General features: G+C 39.8%; 1 protein-coding gene across 2 annotated transcripts in view; it reads left to right on the plus strand.

The window, feature by feature from the left end:
• Positions 1-20,016, plus strand: part of SHANK2 (SH3 and multiple ankyrin repeat domains 2) — a 242,700-nt gene that overhangs the window by 124,222 nt on the left and 98,462 nt on the right. For both annotated transcript variants that reach the window (XM_041411608.1, XM_041411618.1), the window contains 2 exons: positions 7,962-8,044; positions 9,676-9,800. In XM_041411608.1, coding sequence (XP_041267542.1) covers positions 7,962-8,044; positions 9,676-9,800 — 208 coding nt within the window. The remainder of the gene's footprint in view (positions 1-7,961; positions 8,045-9,675; positions 9,801-20,016) is intronic.

The raw sequence follows: 20,016 nt of genomic DNA on the forward strand, positions 1-20,016 counted from the left end.
GAGCAAGTGGAGTTATGATACCAAAATGTACTGTGAGTTCAATAATTGTTTTAAAGACTTCCAAGGTCAAACTGCTGCCTTAAAGGGCTTGTAGCACATCTAAGAAGTGTTAATAAAACACTTTCTGTTTATTTTCTTTTAAACCCAATGTGTGATTGAAGTTACTTCCCTTGTTCTGCCTTGGTTTCTTGTCCTATTTGATAACCCTGAACATATTCCTCTCCTTGGCACTGAGGTTGTCTGTGGTAATAATGACCAATTTTAGCAAAAACAGCAGGAAAATTATGAATTTTTAAAAAACCAACAGTATAAAAAAACCACTGGGTTTAACATCTATAATTAATATTCCTTTTATCTAAATACTTTATATGTTAAGATGACTAGGGAGAAAATTCCTATTTCTCTATGGTTTGGTGGCAGCATCAGAGGCTGAACTGCAGCTGGTTTGGGATAGGAAAATACAAACCTTAACAGTAAAGTGTTTATCAGATAAATATCCTGGTTACCTAAACATATGTGAGTGTTTGGAGAGTCTGTTTGCCTAAGGCTCATCATATTAGCAATGAATATTAATATTTTCACAGTCCAGGCTCACATTGCTCAAATGCTTGATAAATAAAAACTGAAAATTGCTGATAAGTATCAGGTGCAAGTGGAGTGTGCTGGAACCCAAAATATTCCTGTGCTAGGTGGAACATTTCTGTGAAGGAGGTGGAGGGACTCTGGGCTATAAAACTCTTCTGTTCCATTGCAGGAGGACTCCTGCCTGCATGTCTTATGTCTGGTTTCCACTTTGTCATGTGTGATGCTTGAAATTACTGTTCATTTTTAAAAGAAAAATGAAATTAATTAATACAGAAGAATTAAGCTTTTATTTTTAAGTTCATTTTGCCACTTTCCTCCCCCCAGTGATTTTTTGTTTTCTCTCTACCAGTGCAGATGTGAAAGAATAATAATATTTCTCTTAAAAAAGACTAAAATACTTGGTAATTTGTGAGTGTGTATAAGTATATTCATACATGGGTATCAGTATACCCATACATATGGTACATATATGCCTTATATATACATTTGCTTAGGATTATGAACTTGCTACTGACTTTTTTTATTGCCTTCATATCCTATCCTGAAATTCCTACATAATATAAACTCAGACTTTTACTGGATGATTTATCTTTCCAGGAAGTTGACTTCATGGTTTGCTGTACCCGTATTTTATTTTACTTGTTGTAGGTTCAGCAACTAAAGGTGAAACCAGGAAACAACCTATAAGTACCAATAGCCAAATCAATTTATTTGAAAAGTATTACTTTAGATTTAGATTACTTTAGATTACTTTATATTTGAAAAGTATTACTGCTCCCTTCTCTTGCACACCAAAAAATCTGATAATTGGTGTAATTAAAAGCTAAGTAAAGGAATGTGGACTGAGGAGGAGAGAGAGAAAGTTTTTCCTTGGTTCTACATAAAGAAATTGTGCAACTACTCTGTACACTTCTGTTCTGAAATTCAATATTTCGCTTTTAAACCTATTTTTTTTGTAAAGTTTTGTAGCATAAACCCATTGAACTGTACAGCACTGTTACTCTCTTTAAGATAGGTTGCTTCTTGTAATTATGGGTGTTTTTTTTTTTTTTGTTTGGGCACTTCTGCTGATCACAGGCTGGAAAAAGCAGCACCATCTTTCCAACTTCTTAATTCTTAGTGAATCCCTTCCTGGCTGACATAGTGTGGGTTTGGGGACTTAGTGAAGAACTGCTCTTGTTTCACCCAGGGTATCAAGTATTCAAAATCCAATAAAGATGGCTTGATTGCTTGTTTAGAAGTGTGAATGAAACACCTTTTTTAGGTGGAAGATGTGCTGTGAGGTTTTACAGGAGCCTGTGATTCCCTCACTGTGCAGTACAGATCCAGGAGTGGAGAATATGTCCATGTCTTTAAAACAGCCACAGTTTGACATATCCCTCTTTCATCAGCAGATTTCAAAGCAAAATCCGCAGCTTTGCTGTTCTCATGATCAAAGAGCTCCACAAGTTGTTTACTAACTCTGGAGATACAGCACTGCTACAGGAGATTGGAAAGACAAATATATGAATATGGGGAGGTTACAGGAGTATTGCTGGAGCATCCTTTCTTACTTCCTGTTCTTTGTCTGGCTTGATCATAGCCAGCTGAGGAAAACACAGCTATGCCAAGTTTACCAAGGAGAAATTAGACCATGTCCTTTCTGTTGCAATTTGAAGTTGTTTGCCACAGGTGATAAAGTCAGAGAGGAACACAGTGCAAGCAGGGGTAATGGTGATCTTGTCTGTCTTCTCTGGGTGTTTTGTTTGAGTGCCAGCTGTGCCGGTCAGGCACTGACACACAACCAGTTGTCTGTGCCTGTGAAGATTCTACTCTTGGATTTCTTTGAGAGCACCTGTGAAGCTGAGATCCATAGGTAGGACTAAGCATCTGATTCCATGCTGCACTTCCATATGCAGCCCTGATTTTCCAGTTTATTTTTTTTAATTAAAAAACAGCAGAATGACTTGGAGAATTTTTAGTTCTAAGTGATTCTCTTCATCCCTTCTCTGTCATATTTTACTTATTGTATCATGATCATATTCCTTGGACTTGTATCTTCAGCTGCCTAGTAAAGAATGTATCAATTTAAAGTTCACTGCTCTTCAGTATTTCTATTCTAATGCTAGGTTCTATCTGCCATGAGGAAAGTGCTAAGGCACTGACCCATCTAATTGGAAATACTTTCTTCCTCCCAAACACAGCTTGCTATAAACTTCCAGATAAACATGTGTTCTAAAGGAAAATCATTAGACTTGTCATATGAGACATGAGCATTGCTCAGATGTACAGAGTAGGCCATCTCCCCCAATTCTGGGATCCTAGGATGCTGTGAAGGGAGAGGTCACTGTGAGTTTGACTATTTAGTAGGCTACATCCCACTGTTTCTGTTTGGGCTGCCAGTGGGTTTTTTAGGGACAGCCTGTGTATTTTCCTATCTGCTGTGCACAGAACCCACTCGCTGCTGTAGCTGCTGCCTCTTGAGCAAGTGATTGCTGCTGTGCCTGACACAGGAGAGCTGTGGGAGCTCTTATGTGAGACCTAAAAGTGGATGATTGATGCCTGGGAAACTTGAGCAATCACAGAAAGTGTCTTCATTAATCTTGAAGGCCTTAATTAGTAGGATTAGCCAATTTTCTGAAGCCATTAGAGTAGTTGACTATAAATTATAAGGTTGACCCCTTCCAGCAGTAACAGAAAATGTTTTCCCACTGAAAGTTTGCTATACCCTACAATAAGGTTTGCTGTAGACATAATTTCCATTTTATGTGGTATCAGGACAGGTTACTTCCCGAAAAAGGCAAAGAATATTTTTGATGTGCGTTTAACAGGGACTGACTGTTGGATAATGCACAAAGGGCTCCTCCTCTTGAACAGATTTCTCAAATGCCCTTCTCTGGCTTGGGCATAACCACCATGAATTGGCCATCTTATCCTGAAAGGAATTAGTGTGACTGCTTCCAGACATTGCATATAAATTTATGGAATGATTTAGTTATCATTTTATTGCACCTGGCAGAACACTTTATTCTTCTAGGATGTATCTTGTTGTGAACTCAGTAGATCTTTCCAAAAGATTGCAATTGCAAGAGTGCTGAGGAGAGGAAAAGTGGCTAATGAAGAGATTTAGATTTACTTGGCCAACTGAAAGAAGTGAACCTGGAGAGAGCGAGGGCCACTTCTCACTCAAGGGGAGAGCAAATCCTTACTGAAGGACTTGTGGACTCCCAGGCTACTGGAGCTGAAAAGGTAGGGTTATGTTTCCAGGGGATGAATGACTGCAGGGAATCAGGAAAATAAGTCCTTTTTACATTCATTTTTTCCTCTGCCTTAGGGGGAGACTGACAATTGACCAAATAACCATTTTTGTTTCCAGATAATGGTGATAATTTTCAGTGGATTGTCTACTTGCTGTTTTTCAGACTGAAATCAGCAATGAAACACTTGTCACGAACTTGCCTAAACACATCCTGTAGTCCTGATAGTCTCCACCTCTGTAATTTAGTATTTTACCTTATGGAATAAGTCATGCCTTAAGATAGGGTGTAGTTATCCTTGATGAGAACAGGAAGCCAGGTTTTGTAGGCCTGCCTCCAGCAGGAACCTACACTCCAACCTTTATTTTCTTCATACAGGTCTTTATGAAAGACTTGACATTTCTCCTTCCTTCCTCAGATATTATCCTAATGGGCTGTTAGCAAAGCAGACATTCCTGCTGTTTAGAAAAGCCCACACAAATGATGGTTGTTATGTGGAACAGTGCTGAGTTCAAAACTCACATATCTGTCTGATCATGGGCAAATCCTTCTATTTCCCTTTCTCCATTGGTCAGTTTGTAAAATTACGGAAATTGTAACAGCTCTGCACAGTTCTTGAGCCTTAAGTTGTTAAGGAAACTACATGAACTGATGAACAAGCATGTTTTATATCATCTGCTGCTTGAGTAAAGCAGAGATTTACATTGACTGTTATTTTGACCTGAAGTTTTATGATTGTGCTCCACACGGAAACATCCTGCACTTGATAGGATGCCTTTTGCATTTAACTTTGCCTGCAATGAATCTTGGCCTTACACAGCCAAAGTCAAAGCAGTGCTTGCCCTATTTAAATAATGAGCTATTGATTTTAGAATTACTCATTTTATTACCACCATATGGAACTGGTCATATTCTGAGGATTTCTCTCTGAAATGGAGGCTGTTGAATTTTGGTTTGGGATGGGACAGAAATGGACTTCAGGGATTTTACCTGTTGAAATTTGGCATTCACAGATAACAGGGACTGCTGGGCCTCACAGAGAGTTGTGCACTGGGAAGAGCCTGGGAAGAAATTCCTCTTCTTGCTTGAGCTCAGGCCTCTGAGCAGCTCCTAATGTAATGCCACCTTCATTTGTCACTGGTTGCTGTACCCTGTGTTCTGCTGCTAAGTATTTTCAACACCTCCAGGATCAAAGAGATGCTGCCAAGAAGGCTCTTGGGGAGAAATTTTGACCTAGTTTTACATTTGGCACCACTTTGCCTGCCAGAAGCAGGTGGACTGTGAACAGACCTTCGGTGGAGAGTCCACCCTGGCTGGCACAGACAGCCTTGGTATAGCAAAGTGAGCAAAAAAAGCAGCACTGCAAAGAGTCAGAGGTTAAATTCTGCCCCTCTTCTGCCTCCTTTTCTTGGGAATGCAAATTTTCTGGGAGAAAGGGCGTGCAGGTTGTAAATTCAGTTCATTTTTTTGTGTGCTTGTTTGTCTTCCCCCTTTTCCTGCTGCTGGTTCTTTGCTCTGCAGCACTGAGGTGTGTGGGGAGAATCAATTTGCTTTCTGTGGTTGCTTGAACAAGTTAAGCTACTCAAGCCATAGGATTTTTACAGGTTTCCTGCTTCTAGGGAACATAAATGAGAAGAAATGTTACACATCTGATTTTTTCAAGCCTATCTTTTTATTTTCCAGGCTGTGATGCTGTTCTCTTCATGACTGCAACTGTATATTAGAAAGTTGTATTTGTCAAATAATAGAGATCAGTTTGTGTGTTTTCTCACCAAAAATCATGTTGTGCTTCTCCTTCCCTTCCCTCTCACCTCCCCCTTGCACGTAATTTTGTAAAATGTTGGCAATTTTGCATCCCCACTTTCAGTACATGAACAGAATTATAAAACTGGGTAGTTTATGGAATAGATGTGCTGTACATGAGAAGAAAATCAGAGGTGATTTTTATACCTTTAATCTGTAAGTGAGCCTGACTTGACAATGCCCATCCATTTCATTAGCTGGTTCTGGAAGGACCCTGGATGCCTAATTTTTTGAATGTAGACTAGGAGAATTGATCCTGAGTTTGCTGAGCTGATAAACTTCTGAATTCTATATATGGAAATGAACTGACATGAGAGTGGGATTTGGGGAGGGGACGAGAGGGGGTTCTTTGAATCAAAGTCTTGCTATAATTAGAATCTCAGAAGTTGCCTTCTAAGCTCTATTAAGCTATTGATTGGTTACAAAGAAACTTGAAGGGAATGGGTTTTATTAATTTGACCAAGTATTAAAAAAAGTAACGCTGTTGACACTTCAGTGGACAAGCACAGGGACTCACCTTGAGAATGTGGTGGTGAAATGATGAAAATAAGCCAATGCGCTGGCAGGAGCAGTCAGTTTCTAGAGCATCAGGATGTTGATGGAGAGTTTCAATGGGCTCTGAGAGCTGCATATTCCATCCCATCCTGATACCCCTGAGCCGGAGGGCGTTGGGCTTTCTCAAGGAGCAGAAGGTTTTTAGCCTTAAGAACAGAAAATGTCTGAAAGACACAGTGAATTACAGTAAGTTGAGAATACACAAAAGCTGTGGGTGCTGATGGAGACCGTCTCTTGCCCACAAAGTCACCACTGTGGCAGTTTGAATTCATGTGTGGTGTTAAACACTCTGCAATTTGGAAGACAACCTTACATCATCGCTTCAGCAGCCATGGGAAGTTTCATCCCGCAGAGTTGGAAAGGCACCAAAAGGATGGTCTGTGATGCACGAAAAATCTGGAGTTTGGAGGCTGTCCATTGGTGTCCTGATATCATCATCCCTCTCTTTGTTCAGAGCTTTAAATAAAAAGGTCACAATAATTTCTCTTTATTTAGTTTCCTCCTCCCCCTGGGGATTATTAATGGCCCTGAGGCAGATTCAGTCTTTCCTTGGATTTACTGCTTTGGGGACTGATTCTGTACCAGACCAGCAGGAACAGAAGTTGGCCAGTAAAAAATTAGGGAAAGCAAACTTGCTCATACTCCCTTCTATCTGAACTAGTTCTGTAGGTATTTTAAAGCAGCATAGTTTGCAGTGCTGACAATTCATGAACTTAACCCCTGCGACTCGTGCTGTGCAATGCTTTGGTACCTACAAGAACATTCAAAAAAATTTTTTTTTCTTTGAGCTTATTTTTAGTAAACTTCATTTTTAATGAAAGCTATTGAACCCCTTAAGGCTTTTACAGATCGTTCCCTGTATCTGAAAGGTCCCATTTTAATGTGCATTTTGTGCATTTTCTTCATCTACCTTCTACTTTTATCTTAGCCAATGACAGTGAGATTCCTAAGGCTACTTTCTCTTTAAGGGAATACTGCTTACATAAATAGTCCTTTATACCATCTCCTTGTTTTATAATATTAATTGTTTATCAGGAGACAGGAAATATTCCTTAGAAAATGTGTTTTCCTGCTTGTGCATGCCTTGTTACTATTTCAATTATGCAGATTCTTGATGCTGTGGAAATTTGTGCTTGATGACGCCAAGGCAGCTGCACGTTGTTAGCATTGTAGGCTGTCAGATGATCATGTGGGATTCTTGCAGCATGCAACATTCAATAGGATTGAAAAAGGGCTTTTGATGCAAGGCATAGCTTTCAGAATATATTTGTGCCTTTTAGTTAGCTAATAGAAAATCATAATTTATTATCTTTAAATTTAAAATGCTGCCTCATTTTTCTTCTGGTTGGTTTCATTTTGGCTTCACTAGAAGATGCATCTGGTACATCCACGATTGAGGAGTTTATTAATGATACTGTCGTTCAGTTCACTTACTTTTTTTCCTTTTAGAGTCCTAGCTAGCCCACAGATTACATGATCACATGTTCATCCAGTCATTCATATAGAACACAAACCACCATGCATGATTTCTTCTTCTTTCTTTTTCCTCTCTGCCTTTTTTATTCCTTTTAAGTTGCTTTGTCATGTTCTCTTTTACCATCCAGCTTAGTCTTTGTCTTCCCCTTGCTGCTATTTGTTCTATATTTTCCCATGCTTGGTTACTGCAATATTATTTGATTAACGGGCTGTGATGATGATGAACCTGCACACTGGAGGAGCAGCTACTACAGTGGTGATGAAGGGATGTAATAATGGTCGCTATCCTCGGAATTCTCTCTACAGTGACTGCATAATAGAAGAAAAGGCAGTGGTCCTGCAGAAAAAAGACAATGAAGGATTTGGATTTGTGCTCAGAGGGGCAAAAGGTATGTGCTTCTGTGTGTGTGTGTGTGTGTGATGTGCAGTGGCATGAAGAAATTTATACATCTCAGAATATAAGCAGAAATTATTCTTGGTGCACTTGGTTGCTAGACAACAGGATTCTCTGTATGCTATACTACTCCGATGGATTTCGGTGCCTTCTCTCTGAAGCCGTTTGCATTTTTACATAGGAGAAGCACTGCATAATCGTTTTGGGGGGAGAAAGTTTTGCCTGTATTTTTCTCATGCTGGTGGATGTAGTATTTTGCCATTAATCTGTTCTGTTGTGCAGTTTACTTAACTGTGGGAAACCTGCTTTCCTCAAAAAAACTGCTGCTTTATTTCAAATGCCAGCCTGATTGAATAGGGCTGCGTATAGGAATAGACAATAGAGGGATGTTTTGTTTAAAATAGGTGTGGATCTTCTGCAAGGTGACATTGGTGCAGTTTTAGTATGAAAATATGATCTTTTTTTATATCTTGAGAAGCTGCACGTATGTTGCATGGCCTGTAGTGTGCTCATTTTTAAAGCTGTTCATATGTTAAGCTGCACGACACTTCTCTGTAGGCTAAAATCTATCACGGTGGCATTCCTACGAGTTAAAAAAGGCATTCTATTTAATGCTTTGCTTTTTAACTTTCAGTGCAGTTTGCTCCCTTTGTATTTTAAAAAAGAATATATATATGTGATGGTATGTCCCATCTCTTGCTCCCCCTCATTTCACATGGGTTCTCCCTTGCCTTGCTTGAGCATGAAAATTATTCCATGTCTTCATTCTCGGGACATGGCTTTTGCTCTCCCTGTTCCCCACCCCTAAGCCTAAACCGGTGCCACCGTGGATTTGCAGGGCTGGGAAAGCTTTGCCAGTTTTAGCCAAATGAAATGTTTGGAGTTGAAGCAGGGAAGCCCAAGGCACTGCCTTATCTCTGAGTGTTGGTGTGGGTTATCAGTGCTTTGAGCGGGGCTCACTCCCTCTGGCTGAGCCCAGTGGTTTCCCCCAGATTTTCTCTGTAGCAGCGGGGGCAGCTCAGGTGAAAGACCCAAGGACTTTTCTGCCCATGTGTACGTGACACAGAGGGGCAGGCACGGCTGTCACAGGGACAGCTGTGCCTCCTGTCCTAAAAAGTGATTTCTTCTGGTCTCTTCTTTGTTATGCGCATCTAAATTTAGGAAGGGAAAAAAAAATTCTGTTTCATTTTTTTTCATCCTTTGCCACCCACCCCAGCCCCCTAGTTTGGCCAGATGCTCTCTCCTGGCTCCAGCACATAATTCATTTTTAGGTGGATGTTGCCAGAGTTACAGCATTCTGCCAGGCACACAAAAGGGTTACTTGAGCCAATACTGAATATCCTGGAATATCAGAACCCAGCTATTGCCTGGTGCAGCTTGATTTGGTTTGTGTCAGGAAAGGAGCAGGTATTTCTCCCTCTGGAAGGAAGACCTGTGGATTGCTATTGCAGGGGGGTTGCACTCTGTCCCCAGCATCCTGATCTCCCGTGAGGCACATCTCTCTCACTTCCAGCACCCAACATTTTTTAACCCTAAATCGGAATGGCCAATGACAGGCCTGTAGTCAAGTGGTATTTGCAAGCACTCCCTAACTTTCTTTTTTTAATGTGGTATTTATTTTTAAAGCTGACACACCAATTGAAGAATTCACCCCAACTCCAGCCTTTCCTGCTTTGCAGTACTTGGAATCTGTGGATGAAGGGGGAGTAGCATGGCAAGCTGGCCTGAGAACTGGAGACTTTTTGATCGAGGTAGGAGATCCTGAAATTTGATTCTCAGTGCTCTGTTGGGGAAAGAGTGATGTTCCTGGTGGAGAATTGACTCTGGAAAAAGTGTGGGATGCCTCTGAGCAGCAAGTTCTGTGGGCTAACACCAGTGGTGTGCTTCACTTGGTCAATTTAAAACTTCATGCAGCATTCAGGAAAGCAGTGACAGAGAACAATGGTCAGGTTGCTGGCTGGGAATTTTCTGGTTCTTTTTGTCCTTTGGGAATACACTCTCAGAGATATCTGGGAGGTCATAGTCTTCTTTCAGTTATTGAAATTTAGATGAATTTCAATATTTATTGTGGGCAATCAGTTCTGGTTTCTTCTAAATATTTTCAGGGAGTAACCAAAATTAATGACTTTTTATGCAACTATTTCTGCACTCAGAAATATCCATGGTCCAGTGGCGTTTAGTAACCATGGAGAATAAAGCAAATTACTTTGGCTTGAAATTGAATTTTTCCAACACTACACTGAAGTACCAAAAAAAAAAAAAAAACCAACTCAAAAAACCAATTAATATTATTGCAGTATAAATTACTTTATAAAAAGGGTATATTTAAATACTCTGTTCATTCATACCAAAAATATCTTCATGTTTGATATTTTGGAGGAATTTTTTGTTGGTGTTTTAGGTTTTGTTTAAAAAGTTGGTTCTTCTTTTGAGTGTTGCTGGGCAGTTTACAGCAAAATCATGATCTGGGATTTTTCTTCCTCTTCCCCCCACAACCTCTTCATGACCAACAAAGGGATGCTGTGTTTCTGTGAAGTCAGGTACTGAAAATAGGGCTTTTGGGATGCATTGGTCAAGCCCTGTCTGTAAGATCTATTGATTTTACATTATTTGATGTGCTGTTCTTCAGGCTCATGTATGGTTTGGTAAAATACTTCTGGTGTTACAATGTTTATTCCTGCAGAGCTGGCTTTTGCATGCTGGAGAGGGTACAACACGCAGCTTTTTTTGGAGTGCGCCTTGAACTCCCATGGTGATTGAATTTAAATAGTTGCACCACTTCCTCACACTGTAGCTGTGAAAGAACAGGCATCGCAGGCTTCTAAAGTAAATAGATATGCATTTTTTCTCTGTCTTCAAGCACATTTCCCTTGCTGTTTGTTTACTTAAGGAGAAGTGTTTAGCATTAGAGACCAGCTTACAAATGGAACTGCTGTGATCCCTGGGCAGGAATCCTTCCAAAGCTCTCCCTATTCCTATTAGGTGGGGTTTTGAAACAAGGCTGTGTTTTTAAAGGTGGGTTTCTTGTTAGGCTTTTAATCCACAGGAAGTATGAAGAGTCTGTACTGGCAGATTGCACAGATAGAATTGATGGTGAACAATGTGCAATTTAATTCACTATGGAATGACAAATATGCCCATGGATTTTTAAAGATCTCTGAAGGGGTGGAAGAAGGGGCTAGCTGATTCTGCACAAAGCTTTACTGTTTTTTTGGCAAATGAGAGAAGAATTATAATTAATTGTCTAGACAATTTACTCCTAGCCTTAGCTTAGAAGAGCAGCTAAACATGCACATATAGTGCTGAATCAGGAGGACGTTAATCCATACTCCAGCATATTTGTAATTAATTCTGAAAGAAGCCATTATTACATGCAAATCAAATCCATTTCTGTGTAATTTATGTTCATCGGGGTTATTCCGTTCTGAATTTTGCAACTTAATTAAGAGGATATGATAATCCTGAGAAATGACAACTTGGCTGTTGCACGAGACTTTTCTGTTGGAGAAAGGCAGGATTTTTTTTCTGTTTTATGGCCAACATGCAGTGCACAGCCCTGGCTGGATGGAGAAAGCCATCTTTAGAGATAATTACAGTGATGTAAAAGACTGTTGAAATAGAAGTCCACCTGCACTTCCAGGAATGCCAAACTACTTTATCTTTTGTGTTGAACTAAAAGATTTAAATTTACACACCAGCGAGTGGTTGTATGCCCTGGTGTAGTCAGCCTGCCTTGCTGCTAAATGATTTCTCCCATGACTCTGAAGTTTATTCTTCTGTGTGTAAGTGCCACCTCAACCGTTTGTAAGTAACATCAGGCATTTATCATAAATGTCATATGAATAATAAAAGAGTTAATGGTCAACCAGGGTCCTAATTAGTGCTATTTTTAACACTCGTGGTAGGTGCTGGGCATTAGGGAGGGGAGAGTCCAGTTTGGTAGGGGGGAAAATGAGAGGCAGAGCAGATGCTTCATTCTTGCTTGAGGAGGTTTGGTGGCTTGGGGTCTTGGAGATGAGGGGAACCTCACTGTGGAAAGACAGGTTTGACAGGGAGATAGATCCTTTCTTTGCAGAGCACAAAGGTAGGAGGACGGGGCATCATTTCTTTGTGTACAGGTCTGGAATCTTCTGGAGGAGGGAAAACTTCAGTATCATCTATGAGGCATTATAATAATTCATGTTTGGGGTTGATATATGTGGAGCAGAACAAATAAAAGATCTATACACAAAAGGAAGAAAAGGTGCTGTTTTGCTCCAGCAGATAAATAGAGTAGGGATTACCTGGAAGAGCTGGCGTTGTATCATGTGAGTGAGTTTTTATCAAATGTGCAGTTCCTGATTTGTCCAACCTGTACAACTAATTTTAACATGAGACTTCAGAGATGAACATTACACTTGCCCTTGGAAACAGTGCTCACAGAGTCTCCATGGAAATTTCTGACAGTGTGTGGTTTGTCTCCTCCTTGCTTCAAACCCAACAGTGATTTTTGTGTTAAAAATTGTAAAATGTGTAGTGGCTTTCCTGTATAGAGCACAGGGCAAATGTACTGGAAAAGTGCAGGAGTAGTTTTAGACATGAAAGAGTGAGGTAGAGGCAGCTGTCAATAGATGTGGATTTTCATAAGCAATTTAAGAGATGCCAATTCAATGTGATTTTTTTTTTCTTAGCTTTGATGAACAATCAGAAAACAAGGATGGTTATGATTTGGTTGTTATAACTGACATTTTATAGCTTGCCCTATATGTTATTTTTCACTATTTTAGCTGATGTTTTCTTGAATCTTGGTATCAGCCTGATTAAAAAGATAGATAAAAGTAAAGCAACATATTAGGCCAAATGCTAAATACTGCAGTCTCCATTGGAAAGGTTAAAAAATTACAACCATCACTAATTCCTTTGTAGGTCATTAATAACTCATCTGTGACTGGATTTCTATACTATAACTGCTCAAGTTTGGAAAAATTTAGAGAGTTCTGCCTTGAGACATGACTTCAAGAATTCTTGAAGGTGGGGTTGTGTTGGAGATTTGCTTTGATGACATAAACAAGTCTAACTATTTTTGAGTAAAGAAATCCATTGAACTAGAAGGCCTGTTTTCACTCAGAATAGAGTTTTGTGGAGGGTTTTAGTGCAGTAGGATATAGCGTCTTTTAAAGTTAACCCCCAGTGGATTACTAACTGTTTGTTCTTGTTGTCCCCATGAGTGTGCAGCTGTTCTGCAGGTGTTGCCTGATGTGGCTCGTGGGGATTTTCCCTGTCACACAAACAATAATGTTGCAATATCAATACTCAGAAAGCCAAGTTAATTCTGCAATATTTTACCAGAACAATGCATTTGTTCTCCAAATGAGGCATTGTAGTTTGCATTATTGTGCCATAAAATCTCATACTTTTCTAGAGAAATTGAAATGTTATTGTCTTTGGAATAGCATAGCTGCTTATTTACATTCCAGTTAATATGTAAACTAGATAAACCTGGTGAATTATTCATTTAAAAATAAAAACAAAAGGGCAAAATTCAAGGTTTAATTTGAGGATCAAAACCAGAGATGGTAATAGAAGAAATGTCATCATTTTGCTGCAGAACTCTTCAGCTGGAACTTGTACTAAGACATACGAAATATCTGTAGTGTAACTGCCTGCATTTCTTCATCCTCAAAAGCTTATGCAATGTACTGGTACAAACTTTTCTTTAACTGGTTTTGGGTAGAAAACAAACATTTTATTACAGAGAGCATTATTTTATCATTGTATTAAAAATATCTGTCCTCTGACTGCATGTAAGAAGTTGCAATAAGCATTTAGGGAGACATTTAAAAAATCTGAAATATTAAAAAAAACCAAACAAACAAAACAACAGAAAAACTCCACCTTCATACACACATGAAGCCTGTTTAGCAACAGGCTATTGGTTTTATTCCAGTAAGCACTTTATACAAACTTGAAATCAGCTGTAGGAAGCAAACTTTGGACTTTATTGTTGTAGCTTAAACTCTAGGAATATTTTTAGCAATGTTATGCCTTACATTGGTATTCAGTGGCTGGGTGAATTAGTGGTTTTACAAAGCCAGCTATTACTGATTCCAATCCTTTTACCAAGAGAGGAACCTTCCCATCCTTTGATAGTCTTCATTAATTACCCCCGGGTGTGTTTTCTACTATTTCTAGTGTGAACTCTGCTTGCTTCTACCACCAGATAGAAATGTAAATTATTTATTTTTTTTTCTCATAGGCAGACTCATGAGAACCATGATACTTTTTTCCCTCCTGGAAATAAGTGGAGGCTTTGTTAATGGCTTTGTAAGAACCATGATTCTCACGTTGCAGCTGAAAGTTTGCTGCTCTCCTCCCAGCTGTATGGACACCAGCTCCATGCAGTGCTTAGTAAGAGTGCTGTGTGTAGGAGGAAAAAAGCAAAGCCATGTTCTCAGTGCATTTCTGAGGGCTGGATTTAGCTCTCACACTTAGGCCTTTCTGAGGGACCAGCAGAGTCAGGTCCACCTTAGTTCAGTGTCTTGCGGGAGGGTTTTTTGTTGCCAGCTTGGCTGCTGCTCCTGCCCAGCCAGGGAGCCTCCTGTTTGGCAGGAGAACAGCCAGGCTGGGAGCTGCTCTGTTCCTAGACAGCACCTACTTTGGGTTTGGATCAACTCTACAAACATCTTTTTAATGATGAGGGGTTTGCCAAAGCTGCAGCAGCACTGCAGTGCTTGAGATTCTGGAGAGGGAGTTCCTGGCCAGGGCAGGGGCTTGGAACTGAATGGGCTTTGGTGCCTTCCAAAAAAAGCCATTCTGGGATTTTTGATGTTTGTACATAGCACCAGGTTGGGCACCACTATTTTTAAATCTGCATATTTAAATGGCACGCAATTTGATTTCACCAACCATTAGAGGAAAAAACTTATTTCTTTTAACCAGTTACTCATCATCCTCTTGGTGACATCTGTAAATTATGTCTATTAAGCACCAGCAAGCCACTGCCTAGAATGCAAGCTCTCAGACTCCAAAGAAAACTTTCTATCTGTTTTGCTTTTGGAATTCTGCTAGCTACAGATGTACTGGAGGGTTGGGACAATGGGCTCTTGGAAATAGAGCAGCTGTGGTACAAGTGTGGAGCAGTCTGGTGTATCTGTGCAGCATCTGACCGAGGGAATTAATTTTTCCCTTAATTTTTCACTTAATGGAGAAAGTGTTTTACTTACTCTCCACTTAAACTCAGTAACTAAGGGTTGGTTTGGGTTTTTCTTAATTTAGGTTTTTAGTGGATGGTGGCACCTGAGTGAAATTATTGTGCCCTCAGAGTGCTTTGGGTGTGCACAAACCCACTGTACATAACTATTTCTGATTGTTCTTTTTCTCTGTTTTTAACATGTATCCTCTAACCCGTAGGAAGTGATAGTGTTCCAAATGTGCTGGTGTCATCATTAAAAAGAGAAACAAATCTTGGTTAATTTTTAAAATACATTATTAAGACTGTTTTCTTTTTTACATAGATGGAAATGAGCAGATAGAAAATAATTTGGTTCTTAAAGGATCTCAGTTATTCACACACAAGCAAGTGATATGCTTAAAAATAAGAAAAAAGAGCAGACAAGAATGAAAGCCCTTTGCTTTCCCGGCTGTGAGCAGAACTGGGAAGCATTTTCCTTTAGCCTTGACTCTCCATGAGGTGTATACTGGGCTTCTGGTTCCCCAAAATTCAACAAGTAGCTCTTTGAAACTCAGAGCTCATTTTTATGCTCATTTGAGAGGAGGATTTGCAAGGAATTGTCATGATAATGGCAGCAACATCCAGAGCTAACTCTGTGTCCATTCAGTTCTCCATTTTCAGTTTTAAGGCATTTGGTCTTGATGCTGCAGTATTTTAGCAGAATTTCCTGACATTCCTGTCCTGAGGGATTCTGCCAAAGCTCATGGGACTGCACGTGGAGTGTGGAGATATCCACAGGGAGCTTTCTGACTCCTAGTGAATATGAAAACCACTGTTTCCCCAAATTCCTACTACAAAATCCTCTAAAAAGAGCAAATTTGTATAAAGTTGAGCTGCTTAGTATAAATAGCCAGTTCTTGGTGACATAGAAGCCATCCAGTGGCATCCAGCATCCTTGGCCATCCTGTGATTCACATAAAGCTCAGCTCTGGATGGTCTTCACTCATGCTGAAATCTGTCCAGCATCTCTTCAAATAGCACAGGAATAATGCATCTCCTCCATTTCCAGCTCTCAGATGTTGGGATTAAGTATTAGAACTAACACCAAATAAATAAATGCCATTTCTGTGGTGTGGTTGGGCAATTACCACAAGACATTCTAGTAAAATTAATTTCCCTGAAGGCCGTTGGCTTTTTTTAGTCTCTGGATACTATGGAAACCTAGTTGCTGGATTGGAGCTATATGAAAAACACTACTTGTGCCTGGTATTTAAGGAGAGAAAATACTGTTTCTTTTAATTGCAGGATGTTGCTACAAACCTAGAAAACTGCAGGTAAGGGAAAGCAGATGAATTTTTTCAAATGGTGGAGAATGAACTGGCAGACTCCTATTGCTTAGGGCAGAGCTATTCTAAAAATCTGGAATTTTGCCTTCTTTATTTTCTTTGTTTTTCCTTTTTCTGGGGGAGGTGCATGCATCTTACAAGCAGGAGAAATACTATCACATGTGTGTCATGGTTTCTTCTTTATTTATAGACAGGGTTTTTTTTTTCTATTCTGAGACTGCCAATCAATTTGTCTGACACTGAAATGCTCAGTTCACCTGCTGGTTTTGTTTCATGAGCCACGAGTCTGTGCAGAGGTTAAAAGGAAGACTAGGAATATCTGATCGTCATAGGCTTCATGAGCAGTAAACTTCCCCTCCTCCCTATCCCAAAAATTCAAGTTTTCTGAAAAAATAGCTTCACTCATGGACCCCTACTAGGCAAATATATCTTTGCTATTATCTCCAAATCTGAAAAAGCAAATGAGAACTCTGTAGGTGGACATGTACTGTATTCTTTTAGGGGCTTTTGGCTGGATTTCCTCAGTGTCATCCCCTTTTAACCTTTATGGTGGAATGAGGGTCCTAAACTGTTCTCAAGGTTTTTGAGGGGTTAAATAAATCCCTAATGTTGGTACACACAGCAGGCTACCCACTGCTTCTGTGTGGGTGCTAAGAACTGCAGAAACACTTGATTTGAAGACATTCTGAACTTTTGGGTCTGATCTAGCAGAAGCTCTGCATTCCTTTGATTAATATTCCTTTTATATCCAATCTCTAGCATGTATCCTCACAGAAGACTGGGTTCAGATTTAATCCATTAATTGCTTTAAGAAACCAAGAGAAGGCTTCCTTCCCCATTGCTATTCTCCTGCTAAGATGGCTAATGGTAAATACATGGGAATATTCAGTGTTGGAGTTATCCCAATAAATGGTGGCCATCCCATTCAGAGCTGCTGTGCTCCTCTGAAATTGCTGTGCAACTCTACAGGACACCAGTAAAGGAGAAGGTGGCTTTCCAAGGAATCCCTGCCTAGTTTTTTTCTCTACTTTCAAAGCATTTCCCTTGCCTTGTGACTGTGTGGCTCAGCAAATTCATCTAATAAGCAAATTGAAATGTACTTTAAATCAGTCAGATTAGAAATAATATTTTACATCCTGTTGTGCCACTGATAGGAATCTTCGGAGACTCCTGCATACAACAATGAAGGATAATAATAATTTATCACTACCTTGTTTTTGCCTCATATATTCTGGCAGCTGTCTAGGGAGGTGGATTTCTTGTTCTCCTCATCTTGTTGTGGAAAGTTTTCAGTTGTTAGAAAACCATAATTTGTCCATGGTCAAAATAGGATCTCCTGTGTTGTCTTCATGGCCAAGCGGTGACTTCTTTGTTTTGGGTTCTGGATGTGGCTGCACTTGAAGGTCTCTGAGAGCTTTGCTGATCAGAGCACTGGGAATTGTCCTAGCAAATACATGAAAGTTTCTCAAGAATGAGTGTGTAGGATGATAGGATATGAGTAGGTACCCAAGTGTTCCTTTATTTGCTGGTGAAGAGAAAATTTGAAAGCATAGAAGTTAATTAAAAAAAGTAATTTACTTATTTACAGCCTGTTACAAAAAGGGTTGGTTCTGGACAAATATCATACAAAAATCTTCAGAGCAGATACAAAAGTCTTGTGTTGATTGTTGTATTTTATTAAAAAAGAAATACAAGCAGCAACATCCAAGAATCCTTTTTTATTTCACCACAACAATCTTCTTGGTTTTTTTACTGCTATTCCTTCTTCCAGAACTGTTCTCCAAACAACTGCTATTGTTTTTAATGGACATGACCTATGACTTTTCAACACCAGATACATTTGTGAGAAGCCATGGTTGTTGCTGACAGCCTTGTGAGTTGTTAACTGCATCTGGTGTATTTATTTACACTGGGGATGATTATGGCTCACTTTAACTCCTAAATGAAAGAGGAAATTGTTTTTAAATGACCAAAACATCCACTGTAATAATTTTGTAAAAGTTTCTTGGGTTTTTTTATATCTGAATTTGCCTTATTGACTGTACCTATTTTGGAGCTGGCTTGTACAAAACCAGATTGGGATAGGAATTGGGATGGAATTGAAGATGGGTTTTGCCTCAGAGTAGCTCTTTGGTTCCCATAATTCCCTGTGCATTTTTAGAATAGTTTGGAGATATTTAATAGAAATCATGTGCACACCTAAAAAAGCGGTGGTTCTTCAGAGCTGGAAATGACGTAGGCAGCTGTTATCCAAGACTCAAAGACTAGGAATATTCATCTCCAACTCTCCTTTTCCTGCTGTTTTTTTCCTGTTTCTTTGTATCCCAAGCAAACCTCTTAGTTCTTTTTCAGAACTTAGGTCCTTTTGCTCCTGGCAAAGGAATCTGGGTGCCTGAACTCATTCTATTGGGTCTCCCCAAGGGATTGATCAAGGGAGTTTTCTCTGGATGAGTCTTGCTCCATGTGTAAAGGTGTGAAAACCTCAGGCCTGAGACCTGGTGTTTCCCTTTGGCAGCTCTGAAAGTAAAGAAACTTGCCCATGTCTTGAATCATTGCAAATAATGCCAAATTGAGCAACTGCTGCCATTTTAAGGCTATGACAGTCATTTCCTCTTCCCCCAAGGAGCAGGATAAGAGGAAATGGCCTCAAGTTGGACCAGGGGAGGTTTAGATTGGATATTAGGCAAAATATCTCCCCAGAAAGAAGGGCCTAGAACACTGCCCAGGGTGGTGGTGGAGCCACCATTGCTGGAGGGATTTAAAAGCTGTGTGGAGGTGGCAGTGGGGACAGGGGTCAGTGGTGGCCTTGGCAGTGCTGTGTTAGGGTTGGATTCAGTGATCTTTGCAGGTTTTTCCAACCTAAACCATTCTCTGGTTCTATCCTTGCAAAGAAGTTGGGATCACTTGCAGGAGTTTAGCATTCTGTGAGGCAGTCCCAGCTTTCTCCAGTTGCCTTATCCAAGTTCTCATGTTTCAGCTGCTTCACTGGAACTGGGAACGCTGGATTCAGAACATTCCTGTGGTGGATGCATCTTCCGATGGCTGCATGTGCTGGCTGATCTGTGGTGGATCCTCTCTGAACTATTCAAGTGCTCCTAAAGCAGCTACACTAAATCTTGTTGTTCAGGCACTGACTTTTTCTTGTCCATTTTTAAGGCAGATTGAAATGAAGGTTTGATTAATTTTGGGTAGATTAGGATCTTTTAATGTTAATATTAACTGTTGCTGGAATAGGAAGATTGTATGCTTAGGTTTTTCCATCTCTGAAGGCATTATATAATGGGTAAATTCCTGTCTTTAAAACAGGAAAGGGTTTTAGAAAACAGGGAAGGGTTTGGAACATAAAAATGGAACTGGTACAATATTTGACACGGTTGTAAAAGTCACCAAGAATAGGTTTTCCACACAGGAATATTGCCACCTTCCCGACATTACAGAGGACATTTTAATAAGTGAAATTCCTCCTTCATT

Source organism: Onychostruthus taczanowskii, unplaced genomic scaffold (assembly GCF_017590055.1).
Source record: "Onychostruthus taczanowskii isolate IOZ18803 unplaced genomic scaffold, ASM1759005v1 scaffold101, whole genome shotgun sequence".
Taxonomy (NCBI): Eukaryota; Metazoa; Chordata; class Aves; order Passeriformes; family Passeridae; genus Onychostruthus; species Onychostruthus taczanowskii.